The sequence below is a fragment of the Thamnophis elegans genome, chromosome 7 (assembly GCF_009769535.1).
Source record: "Thamnophis elegans isolate rThaEle1 chromosome 7, rThaEle1.pri, whole genome shotgun sequence".
NCBI lineage: Eukaryota > Metazoa > Chordata > Lepidosauria > Squamata > Colubridae > Thamnophis > Thamnophis elegans.
Window position 1 is genome coordinate 31247126 of NC_045547.1, and position 23942 is coordinate 31271067.

Consider the following 23942-nt stretch of genomic DNA (forward strand, 5'->3'; position numbering starts at 1 on the left):
ACAATCAAAGTAGAAAATGAATATAAAGAGATTAAACCTGATATTTATGGTGATTGGTTTGTCTCTGAAAATGGAAAGAATGGAACACTGGAAGAGGAATTAAATGGAGAGGAAATCTATTCCAGAGGGCAAGATACAGAAGAATAAAAAACTAAAGAATCTATGGATTTAAAGAGAGAAAATCTATTAGCAAAAGCATTGATAACACTGCTGACAATCAAAAATAAGCTGAATGAGGAAACAGAAAGAGGGCATCAAGATTATATGAGAGATCATATAATAAGCAAGGAGTTGCTCAGAGAAGTCTGTACAAAGCTGATCAAAAAGATGATTAGAGAACTGGCACCACAAATGGCAGAAGATATGAGACTGTTTTGCTATTGGAAAGATACAGGTTGATAGATAGAAGAATATAATTTAAAAGTAGTTAAACTTAGTGAAATTTATTGATAATAGATATAGCTTAAATAAATAACTGTTACTAATGTATACAATGTGTAGTGTTATGATGAGTATAATTGGATATGAATATTGAATGGTACCCATGTAAGGAAGATTAGCAATCCCTTTGGATTATACATAAAGGATAATAATAATAATAATAATAATAATAATAATAATAATAATACAACTAATTTAGATACAATTAAAGTTTTGATTATTATGGGGGAAATGTTATGATACAGGATATAGTCAAATAAAGGAGGGATAAGAATAACGTATATATAGATATGGGTATAACATAAGGAAATTGGATGTAAACTTTAAACAGTGATTTGGAAAGGAGGATTAGAAAACTTTGTTATTAAATATTATGGATGTTTAGCTAGAATAGGACATAAGGATTTAGTGTTAGTGGAGGATTTTAGAAATAGTAATTGAAAGGCCAGTATGTGGATATGTATTAAATTTTGGTATATTTTATGATGAAGGACGCTTAAACAATTATAGTCAAATGAAAATGGAGATATGATGATGGTGACATGTATAAATATTTGATTTAAAATAATTAAATTAATATGAATTATGTTTGTTGACAGTGGAAGAGATGCACGAAAGTCTTTTTGTAACCAACTGATACACTTTCTATAGCATGTAAAGAAGGATGTTGTATCTGTTTTAAATTAAAAATTAAAAAAAATATTAAAAAAAAGAAACTAGGTATTCTTGTAGATTGGAGACAGGTTTAAAACAGGAGGTAGAAATAAATAGGCCATTCTATATTGATAAGATATGCATTGTAAGTTCCTACAGGACATACATACATACTAAGGTTCTATATAAATGACCTGGAATTAGGATTGAGCAGTGAAGATAATACTAAATAGTTCAAAGTGGTAAAGTCAGGAAGGATTATGAGGAGTTCCAAAAGAATATGACCAAACTATGTGAGTCCATTTCAAAATGGGAAATGGAATTCTGACTAAAGAAATATAGAGTTGAAATAAAAAATACATTCACATTTTATTCTATATATTAATGAGAACTGACAAGGAGCCAGTAGGAATCATAGTGGACAGCTTGATAAAAATAAGACAAATGTAAATAAAAAAGAGGGGAAGGAAAATTCATGCTTGGAGTCATTAGGAAAAGAAGGGGAGATAGAATGATCAATACAGGTAGTCCTTATTTAATGACAAGTCTTTATTTAGCAACAACAACTCAGTCATTAAGGAAGTAGTTGCTTCAGCTTTCCTTTGCTTTACAAGTTGTGAAGGTCACCCTGGGCTACCAATTCCTACAGCCAGGAAATTCCTTGTGAATCCTGCTCTGAACCTACTTTCCTGTAGTTATTCCATGGATTTGGTTCTACATCCAATCTCTCTTCTATGTACTAACCCTTCAGATATCTGAAGCTGCTATTTTATCTTTCCTCACCCATATCTTTTGTAGGACAGTATGGATGGTTTTAAAAGGAAGAGATTTGCAGATCAGGCCATCATCAGCTAATAATATTGATGGCTGTTCGCTACTCTCCAAGTCATTAAAGCATCCTTTTAAGTACAGTTCATTGGGAAATAAAAATGGAAAAAGAATGCAGTCTAGGATTGAGAGCAGCCTGAATAAATTCAGTTGATTGCTCAGAGAGACAGAAAGCAGATCTAAAAGGACCTGTACCCTGATCCAGGGAGCTCTTTTGATGTTTGTATATCAGACCGGTGTATTCTTGAATCAAACAGGGTTAAATGAACCATAGTTTAGCATAAAGGTGTCCAACAGAAGCCTTAAAGCCATGCAGCCTTCAAAAGCCTTGAATGGAATAGCTGCAGAGACCACCAACTTGAACTCTAAAAGGTGAGGGAAATGACCCAATGTATGATTGGAGAATAATCATATTAATAATCACATTATCTAAATTAAGTTTCAAGTAAACATAAATGTCAGTGAAAGCAAATCTTTTCATTTTTGCTTTGACTAAATTCTGTCTGAAAAGAGTTAAGCAGCCCTGGCTTGGCATGATACAATAGCTTTTTCTACATCTATCTGTTTAGCCATTTATATATTCCATAATCCTCTAGAGTGTTTTTTTTTCTTTTTTAGAAAACAAAAGGCCATGAACTTGAAAGAAAACGTTTTGATTCTTGTGGAAATGGGAAAAGTTCAATAATAAACAATGCATTATTTTTTTCTTTGGAATTGAGCATTATCTTTGGTATTTCCCCTACAAATCAGGAAATGTATCAGTACATACCCCACCCCATATGTACATATTGCAACATCACATTGGCATAGTAAAAACAGCTCTGAGATTCTCAGGAATTGAATTGCTTTTTCAAATAATAGTTTCCAGGTAGAGATTGAACAGGTAAACTAAGCTGGCAAAAGTTATTTCAATGCCTGGTGTTGAATAAATTGGACTGACTAATTTAGAATATTATACCCTGGAAAAAAATCATGGATTTGTAAATAATTCATTATTTGCACATTATTACTAATGGGCTATAAACATTTTATGTTGTTTTAATTAGATGAGATGACTGCCCCTTTTCAAAGTAAACTATGTAAGAAATAAAATACCAGGGCTATCTACAAGTATGGTCAAAGATGTTAGAATGGCAGCTTTGATCTTATGATTGTGGCAGCCATTTTGATTTTGTTTACTCCACAGTCCCTATTAGATATCCTTAAAAGTTGCCCTATGTACTTCTATGTTCTGTTTCTTTATTAGTGATCTGCAGATATATGAAAACTCCACAAGCAGGATGTCCTGCCCATATTGAAATGATTCAACTACTTTGGCACCATTCAGATTTCAACAGTGAAGACATTGCTGCTCTTCGGGCTCAAAATGTAAATGCAGAATTAGTATTTCATCTTGAAATGGCCCTATTTCTCTATGACTTTAGACAAACTTCCTCAAAACCAACAAACATTTGAAATTAAATAAGGATTTACTATCAGTGCTCTAGTAACCTTTGGGCTACGAGGTGTCTACGCTTAATCGATTCCAAATTCTTATTTGGAAGATAAATAAGGGGGCCACCATCATACAGCATACAATCCCAAGATTTGCTGAACTAAAGTTACTGCAGTGGTGGGTTTCAAAAAATTTTGGAACCTCTTCTATAGGTGTGGCCTGCTTTCCGGGTCCACTTGTGGAACCTTTTCTAACTGGTTGGGTAGATTTGACGAACTGGTTCTATCGAACCAGTGTGAACCGGTAGGAACCCACCTCTGAGTTACTGCCACTCTTTATTTATTTCTGGAGATGTCAGAAGAAGTACAGCTTCTACTAGAGTGGCCTATCTTATTGGTTCCTGAGATATACAGTGTTTAAAAATATAAACTATCACTTATTTCTTGGAATGGTTTTATACACCATACACTAAACTAAAAACAAACTGCATTATAGCTTAATATTATGTGTGAATCGTGGTCTTATGCTGAGAGTTTGGGCAGAGCAAAAAATGGGGTAGCAACAAAGCAATAAAGAAAGCTGACATAAGGCTGACCAGAAAAAAAATTACAACTCATCTCCATGTGTCAAGCCATTGATAGGTCTTTGGACAAAGACTTCAAAAGCCTTAACGCTGGACTAAATTCAGGATGAATCTGGACAAACAAAAGAATAGAAGTATCGTGACTCAGAACTATCTGGCTGCTTATAATGTAACTGTTTGCCAACAGGCAGTCTGATCCAGACAAAAGAAGTCATTGTGACTCTGCTGTGAACTTTATGGCAAGGTTTCTCAATTCTGTTATTTTTCTCACTAGAGCTCTGGATTGGTCATTCAAAAACGTCTTGAGTGTGATGACTCTAGTAATCCACTGGGACTTTCCTGTCTATCCATCAGGTGGGTGGGGATGGGGGTAGAGAGAGGCGTATATCTTTCCTAATTCACTGAAGGGGAGTCATATTAATCTATGGCAGAAAAGTCAGAAGGATCCTGAAAGTACCATTTCCAATTAACATATTTGAGGAAAAAGAATATGCAGCTCTCTTCCTCAGATGCAGAAAGCCACTAGATTGATAATATTGCATTCAAATTTCAGCTAACTAGCAAGATAATGTTTAAGGTTGGCTTTTCCATTTTGCCAACTCTGCTAATATTCTGTTTTCCTAACGGATTTTATTAACAATCTCTGTAATGGAGAGATCACTGATACAATCTGGTAGTAAACTTTTGAATTAAAGGGATCATCAGGACACACAATCATTGTTATTTTAACTTCAGTTCCTCCTTTCAGAGGAATTTAATATCTGCACAGCTCATACATTTATCAGGTATTTGAGTGTGCATCATTTCAAATGCAAAGCAATCCACACATACAGTACCTTTCCTCGCAAGGAGCAAGTGTCTTTTAATTTCAGGGCTGCAGTCATCAACTGCAGTGGTCTTCGAGCCCAAGAAAATAAAATATATCACTGCTTCCATTTCTTCCACTTCTATTTGCCAGGAAGTGATGGGACTAGATGTCATGATTTTAATTTTTCTAATGTTTAATATTTTTTTAATAATCAAGCCAACTTTTGCACTCTCATCATCAAGAGGCTCCTTAGTTCCTCTTCACTTTCTGCCATTAGAGTGCCATTGTCTGCCTATCTTAGGTTGTTGGTATTTCTCCTGGCAATCTTAATTCCGATTTGTGATTCATTCATCCTGGCATTTCAGTGATGTTCTCTGAATATAAATTAAATAAGCCCAGTGATAATATGCAGCTTTTTGTACGTTGCTACTTTTCACAGAAGATTAGGCATTTGAGATTGTGAGTGAAATCTCTGAGAAGGTACATTGACAGAGTTCTTCTCCCATTTCACACAAGGTGAGCACCTTTTTGCCTCGGAGAAATTAGTGTAGTGGAAGCTGAGCCATGTAGAGCTTTAAAGATAATCACCAGCATTTTGAACAGGATCTGGAACAAACCGAAAACCAATGCAGGCAGTCTAGTCTTAGTGTGTAGGTATTAAATATGCTATCCTTGATTAGCAAATCCATTTTGGACCAGTTAAAGTTTTCAAGCCTCAAGTGCCTGGGAATATCCAATGTCATTGTCTGGTATGGACTGTAATTAATAATTATTATTAATAATGTTTTATAAATAATAATTAATGCTGTAGTGGTTAAGGCATCAGACTAGAAACTGGGAGACCTTGACTTCTAATTCCGCCTTAGGCACAAAGCCAGTTGGATGACTTTGGGTCTATTAGTGTCACTCAATCTTAGGAATGAAACAATGGCAAAACACTTCTGAAAAAACTTGCCAAAAAATTTCAGGTCATTTTGAACAAGTGTATCTCATAAAGTTAATTTCTAGAATGACTTTCTGGACAAATTCCAGAAAAATAGCCATATTAGCGAGTTCGCATACAGTATATATTCATCATTTAGTACATGATGAGTCAATGTTAGCTGTTTCCACTTAAAAGTTTTAGGCTGGATCCAGACCAAGTTAGTTGCTCTTTATTTCATTGAAATCTGTAAAACAAATTAGCCATGGCTAAGTCACACTGAGTTTATAAGAATATAATTCAATGATAACTTAATCATGACTCAATCAATTATGCTTTAGGTTTATGAAAACATTTAATATATGATGCCATTCCTCATAAATCATGCATCACTTGATATTGGGATCACATTAAAGGAATGGACTTATTCTGTATCACAGCAGGTATTTTGCAGAGCTGAGTTTCCATCCTTAGTTCTGGAGTGTTGTCTAACCAGTTCATTGAAACTGGATCTATTTTTTTCTGCTTATTCTGGGATTCTTTCTGAAGCTTGTCACAGGGTATCCTGGGGACTGGGACTGGGCAGTCACTGTGCATTCACTCTGAGCAGGCTGTTGGTTGTGCCTCCTGTATTTTTTTTCTTGCGGGTGAGGTGGGAGCTTGTGATGGGAGGCCAGGGCAAGGTGCAGCTTAGAATAACATTTTTTATAAAATTGCAAAAGTGTATCCACTTCCCCTATATTGAAGTGTGAATGACAAAAAGTAATTCTGTGCCATGGCACGACATAACCGCGAACGTCAAAAGCGCGCCAACAACACTGCGGCGCTAAAACCGCGATGTCAAAAGCGCGCCCACAACAGCGCGCCCACAACAGCGCGCCCACAACAGCGCGCCCACAACAGCGCGCCGACAGAAGCGCGATTTAACTTAAGGTAAGGTTTAGGGTTAGGTTTAGGGTAGCTTTAGGGTAGGTTTAGCATTAGGTTTAGGGTTAGGTTTAGGGTTATTTTTAGGGTTATGTTACAGTGCGCTTCTGTCTGCGCGCTGTTGTCGCGCGGTTTTGACAGTGCAGTTTTGTCACCGCGCTTTAGTCACACGCACTTTAGTCTACCGCGGTTTTGTGGTGGACACATTCTGTGCTTGCAAATAAGGAGAAGAGAAAATGGGTCTGGATTGACTTTGTTTAATGAGATGTATGTGCACTCTTCAACAAAATGTTGCATTTCATTTGCAAACAAGGGTGGGGTTGTTTTTTTTAAAGAAGAAGACCTGCAGCCAGTTGCTAGAACTGGTTGTTGCCTAGTTCAGAAACACCCCTGCTTGGTGCTTCATGGAACTTCTGACCAAGCCAGTATTGACACTATGAGGTGTTTTCAGGTGTTTAAGATCTTATCGTTGATCAAAGGAAAAATGTGTATGGGAATTATGTTGTCTCAAACATCTAGACAGAATCTGATGAGCCAGGTAAACTAATGACTGGCTTAAGTAATAAAGCAGCTACATATCATGACATATAACTTGAGTTCTTTTTTTGCAACAAAAGAAGAAAGGACACAGCTGGTAGTTCTACTGTAGCAAATCACTGCAAACTTCCCCATTTCATTTAATATGAGTCATTTTAGGCAATACATGTATTTGGAGGTCAGATTGCTTGAAGTACAACAGACCAAAAAACAAACAAAAAACCCCCCACTACAAACGAACAGGTTTTGTAAAAAGAAAATTATTTCCACCTTCACGTGCAAAACCAAATGTCCATTTCAAAAGATCTTATTAAAACTTCAGATTTATTTTTCAATCTCAGCCCAATACTGAAAACCCAATGTTGGGTAAAGGAAGAGGAAATAGGATCCAGTAGTGAAGCTTTTTAGAAAAAGACTCCAGTTGCACTCACAGAGCAGGGTCTTAACCAGCACAATCAATACCTATTGATACGCTAATTGCATTGTGGCATTGGATGGCATACAGATGCCAATACATGGAACTACATCCTTTACATAGTGGAAAGAGACACAACATGGGCTTCTGAACTCAGATGAGCTGATTGTTTAGACCAGGGGTGGGTTGCTACTGGCATTACTACCGGTTCGGTGCATGCAAAAATAAGACAGAGCATTTTTTGGTTGAAATTTGAAGTTGCTGATTGCGTCACCATTCTGACACATAGTCAAGGTCTTTTTGAAAGGTAGCAGCATTGTTGGTTTAACATTTAAGAATAGTGTACTAAAACTTATTTGGCTTCATCACATTTAAACTTAATTAAAATGTATAATATATACTTATTCTCTAGCTATGTATTTCAGAATTTTATCTTACGAACTCAGTGGATTTGTCCATGGCTAATTTGTTTTACAGATTTCTACACAAACAAAGAGCAACTACAAAGGATCCTTGGTGCTCTCTGAGGTAGGTTGTTTTCTTGCAGTTATTACATTGTCCAAACTAGGTAACATCATCAGTGCTAGACTAAGCTAGCTCTGATGATGTTACCTGGTTTGGGTAATGAACCGCCTGCAAGAAAACAACAAAGCTCAGAGAACGTCAACCAGTGGTGGGTTCCTACCTGTTTGAACTGGTTTGGCCAAACCAGTAGTAGCTTGGCGGCCTGGGTTGCTGGAACCAGCAGCAACCCAGACCTGCCACACCACCAAACCGGTTCTCCCAGCGGTGCCATAGGCAGTGCCATCTTGTTTTTTGGTTCTGCGCATATGCAGAGCAATTTTAGTTGTACTATGTGTGCGCATGGTAGTGGTACCCTCCTGAGTAAACTAGCAGTAGTCTCTGCTGGAACCTACCACTGTCGTCAACCCTGATGTACAAATATTCTCCTTTAAAGAGCAACTTGGTTTGGATCCAGCCTAATATGAATACATATATGTGAATACCCCCAACATGCCTATCTTTCTGGAATTTTTCCAGCAAGGCATTTTGGAAATCAAAGTTATGCCATAGAGTTGTTCAAAATGATCTAACCTTCTGCATGGATAGATCCATCAGTCATACAATGGTTAATTAAACCAATGGCTTGTGCATATTGAAGCATTTTTATAAGAAGTCACTATTATCATAGGTTAAATGGATACACTGTGAGCTCTGCAACATTATAATTCATGCTTTGACCAAATCATCCCTACCTCACTTAGTACAGCACTCTTTTCCTATGTTGGCTTCACCAACAGCAATTTCCAAATGCCACTGGTGTGATGGTGACATAACAGTCGTGTGCTCAGTCTTTCTGGAGAAGACAGAGGAGTATTTCTTATAGATTTTTTTTCCCATTCAGTAAATTCAATTTGGGAATGAAGCAAATATGAAATACTGCACTTTCTGTGATATGTAAGCATTTGGAAATCAGAAACCTATGATACTAAGACCTGCATTTCCACGCTCCTTTTGGCATTTGTCAATGATGCAGAAAGAATTCCATCAGTTACAGAATTCCAACAGTTTTGCTGTTGGTGGTAAACATTCATTTCTGGAGATGATGGAGTGATCCTAGTGATTTGGATGATAAAGTGTTTTCACCAGAATGACAAAAGTTGGACGGTGGAATTCTCTTTATTTCAGCTATCAGATTGCTGTTTAGCAGTACCTTGTGAGAGTATCTTCAGGGCATGATTTAAAAAAAAACACCTCAAAATGGTGGCCACAATGGTACAATTCAAGCTCAATCTATTTCAAGACGATAGCTGTGACATGAATAAAAAGTGGATAGAACTTCACTTGTACCATTACAACTACTATTTTGATCCCCCCCGCACTCCTTATGGACACCCCTGCATTTTGAATGCAGAACACTTATGAAAGACTAGCAATAAACAATAATGTTCAATAACTTCTAAATGTAAAATATATTTTGGCTTCTAAGACTTTTCACTTTTTCTTCAACCTGCATAGTGGAATTGAATACCAATGAAACATAAAACCATTAAGACTTTGGGTTTTAAGATTTTTTAAAAACAATTTTAAATACAGTACAGAGTATAAATTAATTGTACATAAAATGAGGGATGATGAAAGACCTCTCCCACCTTACAAATAAAAGTATGCAAAAAAAAACCCACCAAAAACAAATGGCCTTTGAAAACAAAGTGAAATAGGACTGAATAGCAAGTATTTTAATGTCAGAAATAAACCATTGAGTATAAAGTGAGTAGACAGGAAATGCGTATTTCCAAACTGTTTTGAGCAGATTTTTCATACATCTTGGTGCCATGGAATTACATCAAGAGACCACAGCTATAGTATTAATGCTTTTTTTTTCTTAGCCAGTACAATCTGGCTAAATACAAGTAGTTTATTTATTAATGAGCACAAATCTCAGTCTTATCAGGTGTTAGAGAACCATGGATGTTCTCATATGAGAAAAACTGGGCTGATGTGTCATAAAAATTTATCTAGGGCACCCAAGTATCAATAGCATCACTCAAATGAAAGTCAAGGAGATTATTAAGCCCCATTCTCTTTGGATAACAAAATCTGAAATTGGAGGTAAAGTATGTATTCCAACTAATTTACTATTCTGCTTCCATAGGGAGATGGACTGAAAGTGGAACAAGAAAGGAAAAGGTGCATTTTGAGAATCCTTCATTAAGCATGGGAACATGACAGAAAACAGTTTTATCTCATTAGAGCTCTAGTTACTCCATGTCTCTGTAGTAACTATTACTTAGTTTGCCCAATTTTAGCATCTTTCCTTTTGTCTCAACTGGAATAAAATAGATTGTTTTTCAATTTACACATCATACAACATTATCAGGTGGGTGGTTGCATTTGGCTTTAACGTGTTGCACTGTAATCTATAAACCATGGCTAATAGCTCAGAGCTAGGAACAACCCCAAATGTGGCTTACCCAAAAAATGTAGAATTACCACCTGAGCTGCAAAAATCTGCGTTGGATAGCAGTAAAGACAAATGACAGAACTCTGTTCTACCATTTAATGATCATCTGGAATTTTGCAGTACCAGGACTGTTAACTCTAACCAACCATGGTTTGCATAGCTCATTTAACATGTTTTAAAGATTACAAAAGGCCTTATTTCTTGTCTTGATGCCTCCTTACCAAGAGATTTTCACGGTTTTAGCTATTGAGACAAGATTCTCTTAACAAAGATATTTGTATTACTGCTGGATTCTGTCACGTATTCAGTCACTGAGGATAAAACTAGAATTTTTCAGTTAAAACTTAAGCACGTTTTTCCCTCATGAGGCAGCCAATAATATAGAAATTATAGAGTTAGACCTTAAATGCCCAAACCTTGTTCAAACTCTACCCATCTATGACCTCAGCAATTTTCTTTTTGTCTTTCCTCTTTTATAACAACACAGTAAATGACCAGGGCTAAAATGTAATTGGAAAGGGGATGTTCCACATTCACATATCTCTTTCTTTTTTGTTCGGTATTCTATCAGCAAAGGTCCATAGGCAATTAAACGTCTTTCTTTCTTTCTTTCTTTCTTTCTTTCTTTTTCTTTCTTTCTTCTTTCTTTCTTTCTCTTTCTTTTCTTTCTTTTTGATAAAGTGAATAACTTTTGTTGTTTTTACTCACTGATTCCTGGAAGGAAGGCTACTGTCTTGACAGAAGACACAGTGAATTTTGCATTTAGTGACAGGGAACAACTTATTTATCACCTTTTCAAATAGAGTAAATCCCAAGCTGGAGACCCAAAGAGAGATAAGTCTGCCATCTCCATCAGATATTACTAATTGGACTGGGATGGGGCCAGCAGCACTTTGTGTAATGATATTCAGCACCACTTAACTTTTATATATTCAATACATTGTGCAGCATTGTATGGCTTTCTAAGATTTTACACAGCTTGGTTTTTATAATTTGGAAGATATTAACCTGAGATTAGTGCTGTAAGACTTGGGGTGTCCAGGATTGGGGTAAGGTCAAGATGGCAAGGGCAACTGCCATCTTTATTTTTTTAAAACTTCTGACCCTTTACCCAACTCCACCTACGCCCCTGTATAAGACTGCATCTGGGCCAAAATGACTGCTAGAGGAAAAAATGACATACAAATGAAGGCTGATGCTGTATACCTGTATTTTAACAATTATTGGTTGAAACAGCTGCTATTTATCTGGAGTAGCAAGAGTTTTTATGGTCCTAAGCAGAGACCTCTTTACCTCCACTGGCACTTGAGATCATTTATTGAGATGCTGATGCTGATTGCCTGTGTATACTGCCTAATCTTAAAACAACATGCTGGAACATTGCTGTGGCCCTGTTTACTAAAAAGCAATGCTTTTTTCTAGCAACTACGGAGGCAGTGGTTGCAAAAATAGCCCAACAGTGGTGCTAGAAGCCCCAATTTGTCCATGAGTCGCAACTCTTACTTTCCCCGATGTAAATTTATTAGCAGAAACATCTCTAAACTCAATTGACAGGAGGAGCCAAGTCTTTCTTAACATCACTTTCAGAAATTACTTCTTTGACCCATGAGGAAGCTTTGAATGGGGATGGGTAAGATGGACTCCCAACATAATTGTTCCCAGCCTGTTTCCAAAAAGGGTCAGGAATGGGTATTTAGTATTGATTGCTTCAGTTCCCCAAGGCATGGTATGAAAAATGAAATATACACGAAGACATTAAACGTATCAGTGGAAACATGACAGTAAAAGTCCTTAGTGCATCTGCTGTCACGGTTTGCCATACTGACTCTCTTGACATGCCCACTGCCACAGTAAACAACCTGAGTCCAGTTAAGTCCAAGATGGGGCAAGGAAAAAAAAAGGAAAAAATAACCTTGTTATATTCCTGTTTTCCTCAAACCCACCACTTGCAAAATGCATTTGAGCCACAAGTCTTGCAACATTTCGATAGCATTTGTTGCAGCAAAAAGCACATTGTCCATGCCCATTGCTGTCGTTTTGCTCTTTATTTCCTCTCTCTTTTTTTTCTTCTTCAAGAGGTGGACATAATGCCACTATGAACTTAAATGGCAAACTTTGGTGAGAAAACATTCAGCGAATGAGGAATTGGGAAGCACCGTTGGCCGTCCAAAAGGCATTGAGGCAGATGGACGGAGAGAAACTTTTGATAACCCCATGGGGGCTATACAGCAAATATATTAAATAAACCTGGAAGAAAAGGAAATAAAAAAAAGGAGGATTAGCATTCCATTCCAGAAAAGTAAGTCATCTGCTTATGGTGCCTAAATGTGGTTGGTTGTGGTTTTCTTATACCACTTCACATTTTCATATCCAGAAGATTTCTTCCCTTGACAGCTAATTTGAGGATTGCTTCCATAAAAAAACAGTCACTAAGTGGGCGGCATGTAATTTAATAAATCCATAAAAAGTTCCCATAAATTCAGTGAACTGTGCTGGATCAGACCACAATATTTTGTGCCCAACATTCTGCCATAATAATAGAAGGTGTGGTAGCTTAGTGGTAAAGACGCTTGCCTCTCACTTGGAAGGTTGAGAGCTCAATCATAGGTAGCGACAGAAGTTTCCCTCGCAGGGCACAAAGAGAAAATACCTGCTGCATATTCTGTGTAGGTATCAGGAAGGGCACCTGGCCAGTAAATGCTCAACTCCATCTAGTCACCCTAACTCTACCCTGAATTAAGGGATTACTTAAGGGTCACAAAAAATAAAAAGAATTATAATACCATCAGATGTCTACCAGGACATGATTGTGGGGACACTCTATAGAAGTTCATTCTGAATTTCACAAAATCTAATAATCTTTCAAGAACATCCTAACAATGTTGATGCCTATTTGTAGCATTCTGATTTTCCTAAATTGTCTTGTCATTTTTTCAGTTATGATTTATGACAGGATAATTTTGAGTTTTTTAAAAATAGCACTTTTTAAAGTTAACAGTTTTGTTTTGTTTGATCTTTGCAACTTTCTCATGAATTATATATGAATTTCTTGATTGGGCAGGATGGGCTTTAATAACTGGCTTCATTTCATATCGCTGTCCACAAATAGAGCTTGACACAGTAATGGAAGGTTCTTTACCATTCTGAAATATTACAAATAACATTGCACAGCATGTTTGTTGAATGGCAGTAATTGAATATTGTAGAAATTTGATCATGTCAGGGGCACTGCTGGGCAATTGATTGGCTGTTTTGAGTCTCCTGAACTTAAAACACATATGGAACAAAGTTGGCATTTTAACAGTACATCATTTTGAGTGTCTTGGGTGATTTGATTTACTGTTGTTTCTCAGGTTGTGATTAGCTTATTTTATCCATTTCTTTTTCCTAGTAAAAGCATAGGAAGCATTCATGTTTCTACTGCAATAGGCGGATGCTTGACAGGGTGAGAAGAAAGCAACAATTGAAAATGTGGACAGGCAGAACATAGTTTGCAGCTGCAAGCTGCCAGCCGGACAGGTAAGTTACAACATAAAAATGTTACTGTCAGGCCTGACAATTACTGTACTTAGAGTATCTGTGGATGGTGAATAAATTGTGTTCACCTTTATTTTGCAGAGAGGCTAGCTATGCAAAGGTGTCTTTGCAAGCACATGCTACTGTGCTTCATATACAAGTGTTGATAATATATTTAAAGTTTTGTACCTGCAAGAGCACGAATATAAACTTGGCTTGGTTGGGCTGTTAAGCTTTCATGTGCACACATGCTTTATATGCATGCTGTATATTTTTGTGTTGGATTCTTGAGCTTTAGTGTGTTTTATTGTTGCTGTAATTTTAATATAATTTTTGCAGTAAACATTTTTGCAGCAGCTTCCATCCTCATTTGCAAACAAACAAATCAAGGAGTTCATTTTGCTGAGGTTATATCTGGCAATGAGGCACAAAAAGAAAAAATACATGCCAAATCTACTGATTGATTTTACAAAATAGCTGGTATAAAGATTATAATCTCAATTAAATTTGCAGTAGCTAATTGCAAAGTTAAATTCACATTATTTGCTTTAATAATTTCAAAACATTTCAAAACTCATCTTTTTGGTTAATTTTCCTGCAACTTAGCTAGACAGAAGCGACACAATAGATTGTCCTCTAGTCTTGTGGATCTGGGATAAGAAACACTATTAATGGGGCTTTTTCTAATTCACAGTGTTTCTTATATTCCTATAAACAGAAATTTTATTTGTTTTAATTTTAGTTCAGCTGGAACACAGCCAACTGTTTCAACAGACTGTTTGAAATTGGACTGTTTTGTCTCAAACTCATAATAAACATACATATTTTTTCACTCCCCAAATAAAATAAGGAATTTGGTCATCTGAATTCCTTCTCCAGCCAACTGTGAAAAAACAATGCTTCAGTAATTCAAATGGATTTACTGTGAAAATAACCTGTCTAAAGAGGCTCCCAAAATACAGCAACCAAATAGGACAGGTTTCAAACTCCAATGTACAGTTAAGACTGCAGAAATAATAATTGCAACACCCTGCCTTCCATAGAAGACTTGTATATTGTGTGGGTTAGAAGGAGGGCTGAGTGTAAACTGTTTTAACTCCTCCCCTCAGGATGCCATTATAGGGCCATTGTATGCCAACAGCTAGGCAGAGGGACAGTTTCCCCCCTCATGCCATCACTGCTGCTGAACACTCTGCTAATTCTTACAGTGCCATCTAATGTCCCTGTATACTTACCTATGTAGTATGGCTGTATTTATCCTTCTCATTATCTACTCCCCCTCTTATTGGTATTATTATTATTATGGTGATTATTACTATTCTATTGCTTTGCATAGGCATTGAGTGTTTCTATACTGGAGATAAATTCCTTGCGTGTCTAATCACATTTGGCCAAATAAAGCTCAGTTCAGTTCAATTCAATGAGTTATTATCTTGGTGTATTTACCTGACATTTGTACTTCTGCCTGCCAGCATTTTTATGCTGGGAAAATTTCTTTCAGTGCTTTTTTTTATCATGTACGTGTTTGAACTTTCGATGCTTCCTCTTTTGTGGCAGCAACCTGTGTGCTCTTGCCCTTGCTGGAGGAGAAGTTACAGCACTTACTGGGGGCTCACCTGCCAAAAAAAGAGGGTGCATAATAAACATCAGTATAAAAGAGCTCATTGTCACTGACAAACATATTTCTAAGTAATTCTTTCTACTTATTATTTCAGACTTCATAATGTACCCAATTCTCATAAAGCATAAATTCCACTACTCACCTCTGTGCTCATGTGAATTTTCCCGACTGGGAAGCCTGGGTGATACTGGCTCACATCGGCATGCCAGGTGGTCTTCTAAGGCTACAATTGCTTTATTAAAGACTGGCTTCTTTTCAGCAACTTCAATCTTATTTACCTATCAAAAAGAGAGTAAGAACAAACTCTGTGATACATAGCACTGTGAATTCATCTCAATTCAGCCAGATTATTAAAGATTTTGCTTGTACATTTTAAAACGTTTTCATTGCCTTGCGATAAAGCCCAGATGCAGCATGATTTATCCCAGTCAAAATAGCATCTTAGATTATTCCGTTCGCATATGCTAACGAAGGACTGAAGGTAAAGTCCAAACTGGGAAAATTGGAACATTTCACTCAAACGATCAAATTCCCCTGCTTAGAATATCAAATTATTTCACCAAAACAAATTGTAAAAATGCATTATGAAAGGCAGTGCTGGCTCCTATACATTGCTGAAGGTAATTCCTCTTAACTGATCCTGTAATAATCTATATGGATCTGAAAAAGACCAAGAAGTTACTGGACTTCTTCTTGCAAGAAATTGTCATCCATTTACTTGCCTGTCACCTCCTGCCACCTGGGCCAAACTGCAAGTCGCTGTCACAAGTGTAACAGCAAATTTCTTATCAGAAGATAAAGAAAGGAAAACTCCACAGCAAACTACTCTAGCTAATGGCTGCTGTTTTTCTTAGCATTTGTTCCATAGCATTGCAGGGTCTAGCTGCATTTACACTACACTTGTGTAGCTCTTACAGAAAAGCATTCAGTGCGTGATACAATAAGGTTTCTTCTTTATCAGAAAGCCTGTCATATTGATTAGGCCAATAAGGAGTAATTGGCCCAAGTGTCATCCAGTTGGCTTCTATACTTAGGCCTGGATCTTCTCATTCCTAGTCCAGTACTTCAACTACCATACAACAAGGGATCTCCGAATTGCCTCACATAAGAGTAAGAGGGCTATATCTGCAGTGTGACTGTGGGCTAAAGAAATACTTTCAGAAGAGGAAGGATGCAATTCTACTAAAGTCTGTTTTAAATGTGACATGTGGCTATTGTTTGCACAGCACTCTTAACGAAGGCATTTTTAGTCCTATGTGCCATGTCTTTGGATAAGATAGTGTCACACGAATTCAGAAGGCCAGAAACATCTATACCATAACATCGTACCAATTCTCCAATGAAATGAGACCAAAGCACACAATTCTGAAAAAACAACATGCTGCATTATAACATTCACTGGCAAGATCTGAAAGTCACAAAACATACTTTTAAAACAGTGAATATCTGCAGCATCCAAACTGCTTGTGTGGCTAATAGGGAAGCAGCCATGAAGTTTGGCCAACATTCTCCTGGCATAATGGGATGAAAGAAGTGGATGGGATTCCTGTTCCTCCAGATGGCAATCCTTGAATGAGGTTGTGTGACTGACTGGTGCCCATCTAAGAATAAGGAGCCACAATTGTGTCTATCTGGTTAACATTTTATGCAAATGCAGCCATAAAATGTGAGTATGATCTTCCCAGGAACCTAGCAGTGATTGAATATCCACTCGGTTTAACTTTCTTAAAAGCCAAATTCTACAATAGCACACAAATTGCTCAGTAGACACTGTTTCTGAATTTAAAAAAATACAGGCCTTTCTATTTTCAAAGAAAGCATTTCAGAATCACATTCACAGAATATCCTAGGGACTCTTTGTTTTTTTCCACAACACTACCACATCCCTATCATTCCACCCAACTTCATTCTCTTCTGCTTCATAAAATTTTATGGAGAAAGGAATTTCCCATTTAGAAATGGTGTAACATTTTCCTTCCTTTGTGCATTGTTGTATGAAAAAATCCAAAGAATTTGTTCTCATACAGATGTCAAGCAAGGCATTTGTATTTAAAAGGCTTCATCCAGGAAGAAGCATAAAGATCCATATTGACTGGAAACTGAACAGCACCAGAAGAGGTAATTTGAAAGATCCCTATTTACAATACATCCAGAGAAGATAACTTAGAAGAGCAACTGGGAATATGATATTTGTTAAGTGCACTAGCACAATAAAAAATCAAGCTCTTTGTTAGTATGCATGCTGGTATGTTCATTTCTGCCAGTTCTATCACTGGACTACTGGATTTTATTATTGTATTACATATTAAAAGATATATGTTGGACTGAGTAATCTTCCTTCTTCAGAAAATTTAAATAAAGCCATTGATTGCTGTCTTTGCAATCTTTATAAACAAAGGAGATCTTCACATGACTTTTTAAAACAGGCATTATAGGACAGATTATATATGAAATATATGATCCAAAATGATGGCAATATTTGATACAAGCACTATGCGAAACAAACTCTTGAATAGTATGATAAATAACTAAATCCTTATTAACCTTAAACTCTGAAAATATTTATTGAATCAATTCCTGGTATGTACATGACTTCCATTTCAACTTGCCTAAAGTCCCAAAAGTTCAAAGTTCAACTTTGAACCAAAAGTTTCCAGGGACATTAAAATAGTATCCCTGAACCCATTCATCATCACAGGTGTCACATCATTCTTCTTTTTCCCTCAAACTTGACAATCATATTAATTTTTATGCTCCACTTTTATTATTTGTCCATATATGCAACGTTCTGCTTGCTAATCATTATCTGTAGCAAATAGTTTTTCTTTTCATAACCTTTCTATCACCTATGGTACTCTTAATGACTGCTTGCAGACTCATAATTCAAATACAACTACCTTCTTTCCACGTCATTTTCTCAGTGTTCACCTTTCACAGTGGTACAATATTTGACTTTCATAGCACTGGGGAAAAAAAAACCTGTTCCTATATCTGTTGACATAAAAAAAATCCCCTAAACCTTTATGAACTTGCCTGAGTTTGTCTTTGCTTTCCTTCTTAAGATTAATTTATTTTTCTCTTGTATACTATCCATCTTTACCTATTCTTCACTCAAAAAATCCAGACCTATTTACCATATCCGTACTCTACCATACCTAATGCTTCCTTATGTTTAACTTTAGTCCAAATCACTATTTCACTTCCTAATGAGTTCTTCTGCTGTTGTTTAAAGAGCTCAAATTCTTCATTCAGTTTCCAATTTTTACAATGTTTACTGTCATTTCTCCCATCCCTCTAATAATATACTTGTTGTGCAAGTTTAATAAATAAGGAATTAATATACACACCATTTCCTCCACCTTTCTGAACTACTCTATTTTTCCAAATTCAGTTTTTATAATAGCTTCATTGTGAAATTTATTCAAAAGAATGGCATTCTGACATGTCTAGTAGTTTTAAAATGTCCCATTGATATGATCTACAAAACAAAACAAAAAAATCTTGCTGTAGTCAAGGAATAAATCTTTCTTAAACTTTGGACATTGGCTTTCTTTAATATAGATATGTACATTTACGTTTCCAAACTCTACATCTCACAAACATGCCCATTATTTATTGACTATAAATGCAACTCTTTTTTCCCTGAGCCTTTAAGCAGTTCAACGGGCATTTCATTTACATCTAATGCTTTTCTGTTTGACAGTGTTCTGGTGCTTTGCATCTTACATTTTCATGGAGTTGTTTCCTAAATATATTATCTCCCTACAAATATCTTTATCATCTCATAATCACATTGGTAAAGAATTTAATTAATTTCTCAAGTAATTTTAGTCTCATTTATTTCAATTAGATTCCTTGCATAATTACTCTTGGATATTCCTATAACCTTGATTTTTTTCTGAGTTCTCTTATTTTCTTAAAAGTACCACTCATCTATTTTTTCTTGTTATTTTCCTCTTTGGGTTGACATTTTTGATTGATATATATTTCCTTGTCCTCACTTGCTTGATGTTGGAAGTTGGTGATTAGTTGTTGTACTTCCTTCTTGTTGCCCAAGGCTTTCATAATGCCTGCCTGTCAAGATAACTTGTTCTGGAAGCCATTCGGATTCTTGACATTTTGAGAATCTTTTTTCTATATAAATGTTTGTGACTCTTATTTCTTCTCAGTTCTTTTGCTATAAGTTAATCATTACACTGATCTTAAGTTCTAATTGTACCAGGTCATATCCTGTTGGCATAAATGCTCTCTTTAATTTCCAAGGGTTAACTCATATATTGACACAATAATTCATTATTGGTTCTTCAACGTGCACCTGGAAGTTCTGGCTGACTGGATTGTACTTTCCCATCTTCTGTTTCCTATACATAGCCAATCTGATTGCAGTGACATTTTTCTGATGCTGCCCAGGTGTACTGTTTCAGTTCTATTGTTTTAAACAGGTGTTGGCAAATGAACACAGAATTATATTTGCAAAAACAATATTAACCTATCTTCTGCATAATTTTGACCATACATTGCATTATGCTATCTTTTTGTTCTTTGAATTTTATCTTATTCTTTTGAAGGTCTCATCAAGTCCACCCAAACAGATTCTTTTGGCAAGGAGAAGCAGCTTGCAATTCTGATTCTGCACAGAATCAGAATCATTGTGGACAGAGAAGACCGATGGTTTGAAAGAGGGGTCAAAGAGCCCATTTACAATAAGATCGAACAGTCTTTCTCAACAGAAGGGGAGGGATATGACAATACCTACTCCCTGTTTACAATACAGTCCTTTTAGCAACTCCAAGAAAGTCCCACACCCTATTTGCACTATTCAGGTGATCCTGAGGGCACAGATAAACCTCCAAGTGGCCTCAACAACCTCAAAAAGAGTGCTAACAACAAGATGACTGCAAGGAATATAAATCTTTCCATCTTCCTCCATTCAGTCAGAACGAAGAAGCTTCTTGGATGAGAAGTGAAATATCTTCAAGGTAAACAAAATCCAGTTGCTTTTTGAAAAAGCTTGTTTGGGACAATCATGACCTGGATAGCTGAGAATCTCCATAGACATTTCACTTGCAACCATCCCTGCCTGCTTCCCCATTGATTTTCTGGGGAAGCCAGCAGAGAAAATGCAAATAGTGATGACATGATTGCAGGATGCTAGGCAATCAGACGTAAGTGTGAACAGATTGCTAAACACTCAGATCATGAGCACGTAACTGTAGGGGTGGGATGTGATGTTTTGAAATGGGCAAAGTGCTATATGGGGCATAAACACCCATTCCAATACTATTGCAATTCGGACCATCTTTAAATGAATGGCCATAAATTGAGGATTAGCTGTACTATCTGTTACTTGTCTATCAGCAGCTGCAAATCTTACAAATTTTCCATTCATTTCTCCATGTTTGGAACATAAATATGATTTGTCTATTTTTTTAATGCTACATGATTGCCATTGTATCCTATGGTTGCTTTAAAGATCCTTTTGCTGGATGAATTGATTTCCTACATATCTGCAGAGGGATCTAAACCTTCTATGGATTATATTTAAGTTTCCCTTCACATTCCCTTCCACATTTGACCGTAAAACAAGAAAGAAACTCTACCAGAATTCATGTTCCTGCCAGCACTGTTCTTGGAATTATTAGAGCTACTTAGCCATCTCAAAGCAGTAATTCCTGAAATAGTAATGCATCTACTACAAAGAAAATAAAATAATCTACTCTAAAATCAGGTACGATCAAAGCAGAACAACATGTAGATTCCCCATTTGATAAGGCAAACACATCAAGTCTTGAAATAATGTAGATGCAAATTAAGCAATTCAAGACACTATTTATAAAGATAACTGTACAATAAAGATATGTAGGTCTAGTGGTTGTTTCTTTTTGACTCAGCATGTTATAGAAACCCAACCACATATTATTTCATAAATTATGGTAAAAGAAGCTATTCCTTACCAGAGTGTGAACCCAACTGCAAACAATTCTATGCATATATACTGAGAAATTATATTGTGTCAAGGTAGAACAGTTATACTATACTGTAAATAGGTATATGCATATATGTATATCTTTGAGACAATTGTTTATGACAGGATTAAATTTTGCACTAATGGTGATCTTTTGATTCAATATGAGGAAGCAAAGGCTGTCAAAGAACATTATTACAAAAATAAATATTTTCCTATAATTTGTGTACTTTATTTTATTGTATGTTACTTTACTATTTAAATTCATTGTCCATTCAACTCCAGTAGGCATAAATAATGATGGATATACCTGTTGTGACAAAATGCAAACTAAAACATTTTGCTATATTCACATAACCAAATCCCTAATTCATAATGAGATTCCTTAAGTACTATTAGAGCACTTTCAGGTACAAAGCTGTTTCTATGGAGGAAGGATTGATCTGCATGATCAGCTTGACCTACGGTCCATTTCCTGAAGGCAGCAACACACAGTGTCAACCTCTACCTGTACATAGGCCATCAGGAGGACAACTTCTACCTACCCACTAGCATGGAGACTGGTGTGAGGTGGCTTAGAGACCTATTGTCAACAGTGGGAGAAAATGACTGAAATGAGTGACGTAAAACAGATCCATTGGAGTTCAGGATGGTGGGGGTAATTGGGGCTTGACGGAATGATGTTGCCATGGCTGGCTGAGCTGTGGTGCTTGAGGCAACAGTTCTCAGTGGAGATGGGAGCTAGACCAAAACTCGAGACCTGGGGGAAATGGCAGTTGGCTAAGATTGCTGAGGGGTCCCAAGCCTTTACTGCAGCCCCTGTCCAGTGCTGATGACAGCGAGTGCCACTATGCAGGGTGACCAAAAGGGCATAGATCATGGGGTAGACAGGTGGATTGAGGAAACTGCCAACACCCCTGCAGTCATAAGTGCTGAGGACCAGGTAGACAGCGAAGGCTTCCCAGGTTGTGGCAACTTTGTGCCATGTTGGTGAGTTGGGTGGATGGCTAAGATATTCTGGGTTGCGGAAACTTTGCACTATGTTGGTAGTCTAGGTGGGCTGCTGAGGTTTTCTGGGCAGCTGCAGCTTTGCGCTGCAGTGCAATACCCTTCAATTTGCATGAAGCCTCGACTGGGCCTCTCCCAACTCTCTGAGGAACCCCTGCACTCCTTACTTAGGACTTTGATTGTTTCATGACTGGCAATTCTTGCTTAACAACCACAACTAAAAATGTCAAGATAGTGATGTTGAGTGAAGCGATTCCATGACATCTCGCTTAACAACCAGTTTGCAACAACTGAGATTCCAACACACCGTTCTGGTTGTAAGTTTAGCACTGCCTCTATCTTATTCAAGAAACATTCATAACCATTAAAGCCAAAGTTGTTCCAACACGAGAAGATAATTTAGGCATGGTGCAGGAGCACAGATAGTAACCTTGTTTTCAAAAAATGTCAGATAGATTTATTGTACTTAATAAACTTTAAAATAAGATAAAGTAAGATTCAAAGAAGATTGAAAAACTGGGAGAGAAGAACAGAGATATCTGTATACCTGGATATGTCGCACCCGAACCTGTGTGGACGACATTGCATCGCTCGGGTATTGCAACAGCCTGTGCACCGTTGCACTTCTACACAGGGTGGCCACACAAGGAAAATTGGCATTTGTTGAATCCACCATGCTCCGGGAGATTTCAAAGACTTCAGACCGTGTCTTGCACTCAGCAATTACTGCTGGCTCAATAGGTTCTGCTCCACCTAAAAAAATTCAGAACAAAAATTCCTGATGAAATCAACTTTAAAACTCATCACTGTTTTCCCTTATTGTGTGCTTTACTGTGTCTCATTTTATTCAGTTTGGGGGCATTTCTGCTATATATTTTGAAGTTGTTAGAGGAGTCTTTGTAAGTTTTCTATTGGGCAGAAGGTGAAAATATTTCACCAAATATATATCTTACTTATTTAACCAATTATCTTACATATCCCTCCATTATAATCAAACTTATTATTCTATTCCTTAAAAAAACTATTTTAATTAGTTGATTGGTTAAAGGGTTATGATCTTCTACTTGCAGAATCTAAGATTCTTTTAAATGCATGTAATTAACCAATATTCTGATGTCTGAACTGGCAGAAAAACAGGTTTTAAAAAATTGAAACTGTAAAGAAGACTTTATTTGGTTTGGTAGAAGATAAGGTTGTTTATATGTGCTAAAACATAAGTATTTCTGGACTAAATCTAATCCCATACTTGTTGAAATATAGTAGCCAGCATGTCTACAGCTTACCTAAACTTCGTCTTCCACGGGACAAAGGAACAGA

The 23942-nt window shown here is 36.7% G+C and overlaps 1 protein-coding gene across 1 annotated transcript in view; it reads right to left on the bottom strand.

Moving 5' to 3' along the window:
* Positions 1 to 11236: 11236 nt before the first annotated feature.
* The window catches only part of PDGFB (platelet derived growth factor subunit B), a 37357-nt gene continuing 24651 nt past the window's right edge, over positions 11237 to 23942 (bottom strand). Inside the window, 7 exon segments of the mRNA XM_032221111.1 lie at positions 11237 to 12762; positions 15478 to 15647; positions 15795 to 15930; positions 23173 to 23198; positions 23201 to 23276; positions 23278 to 23378; positions 23909 to 23941. Coding sequence (XP_032077002.1) covers positions 15529 to 15647; positions 15795 to 15930; positions 23173 to 23198; positions 23201 to 23276; positions 23278 to 23378; positions 23909 to 23941 — 491 coding nt within the window. The 3' untranslated portion in view covers positions 11237 to 12762; positions 15478 to 15528.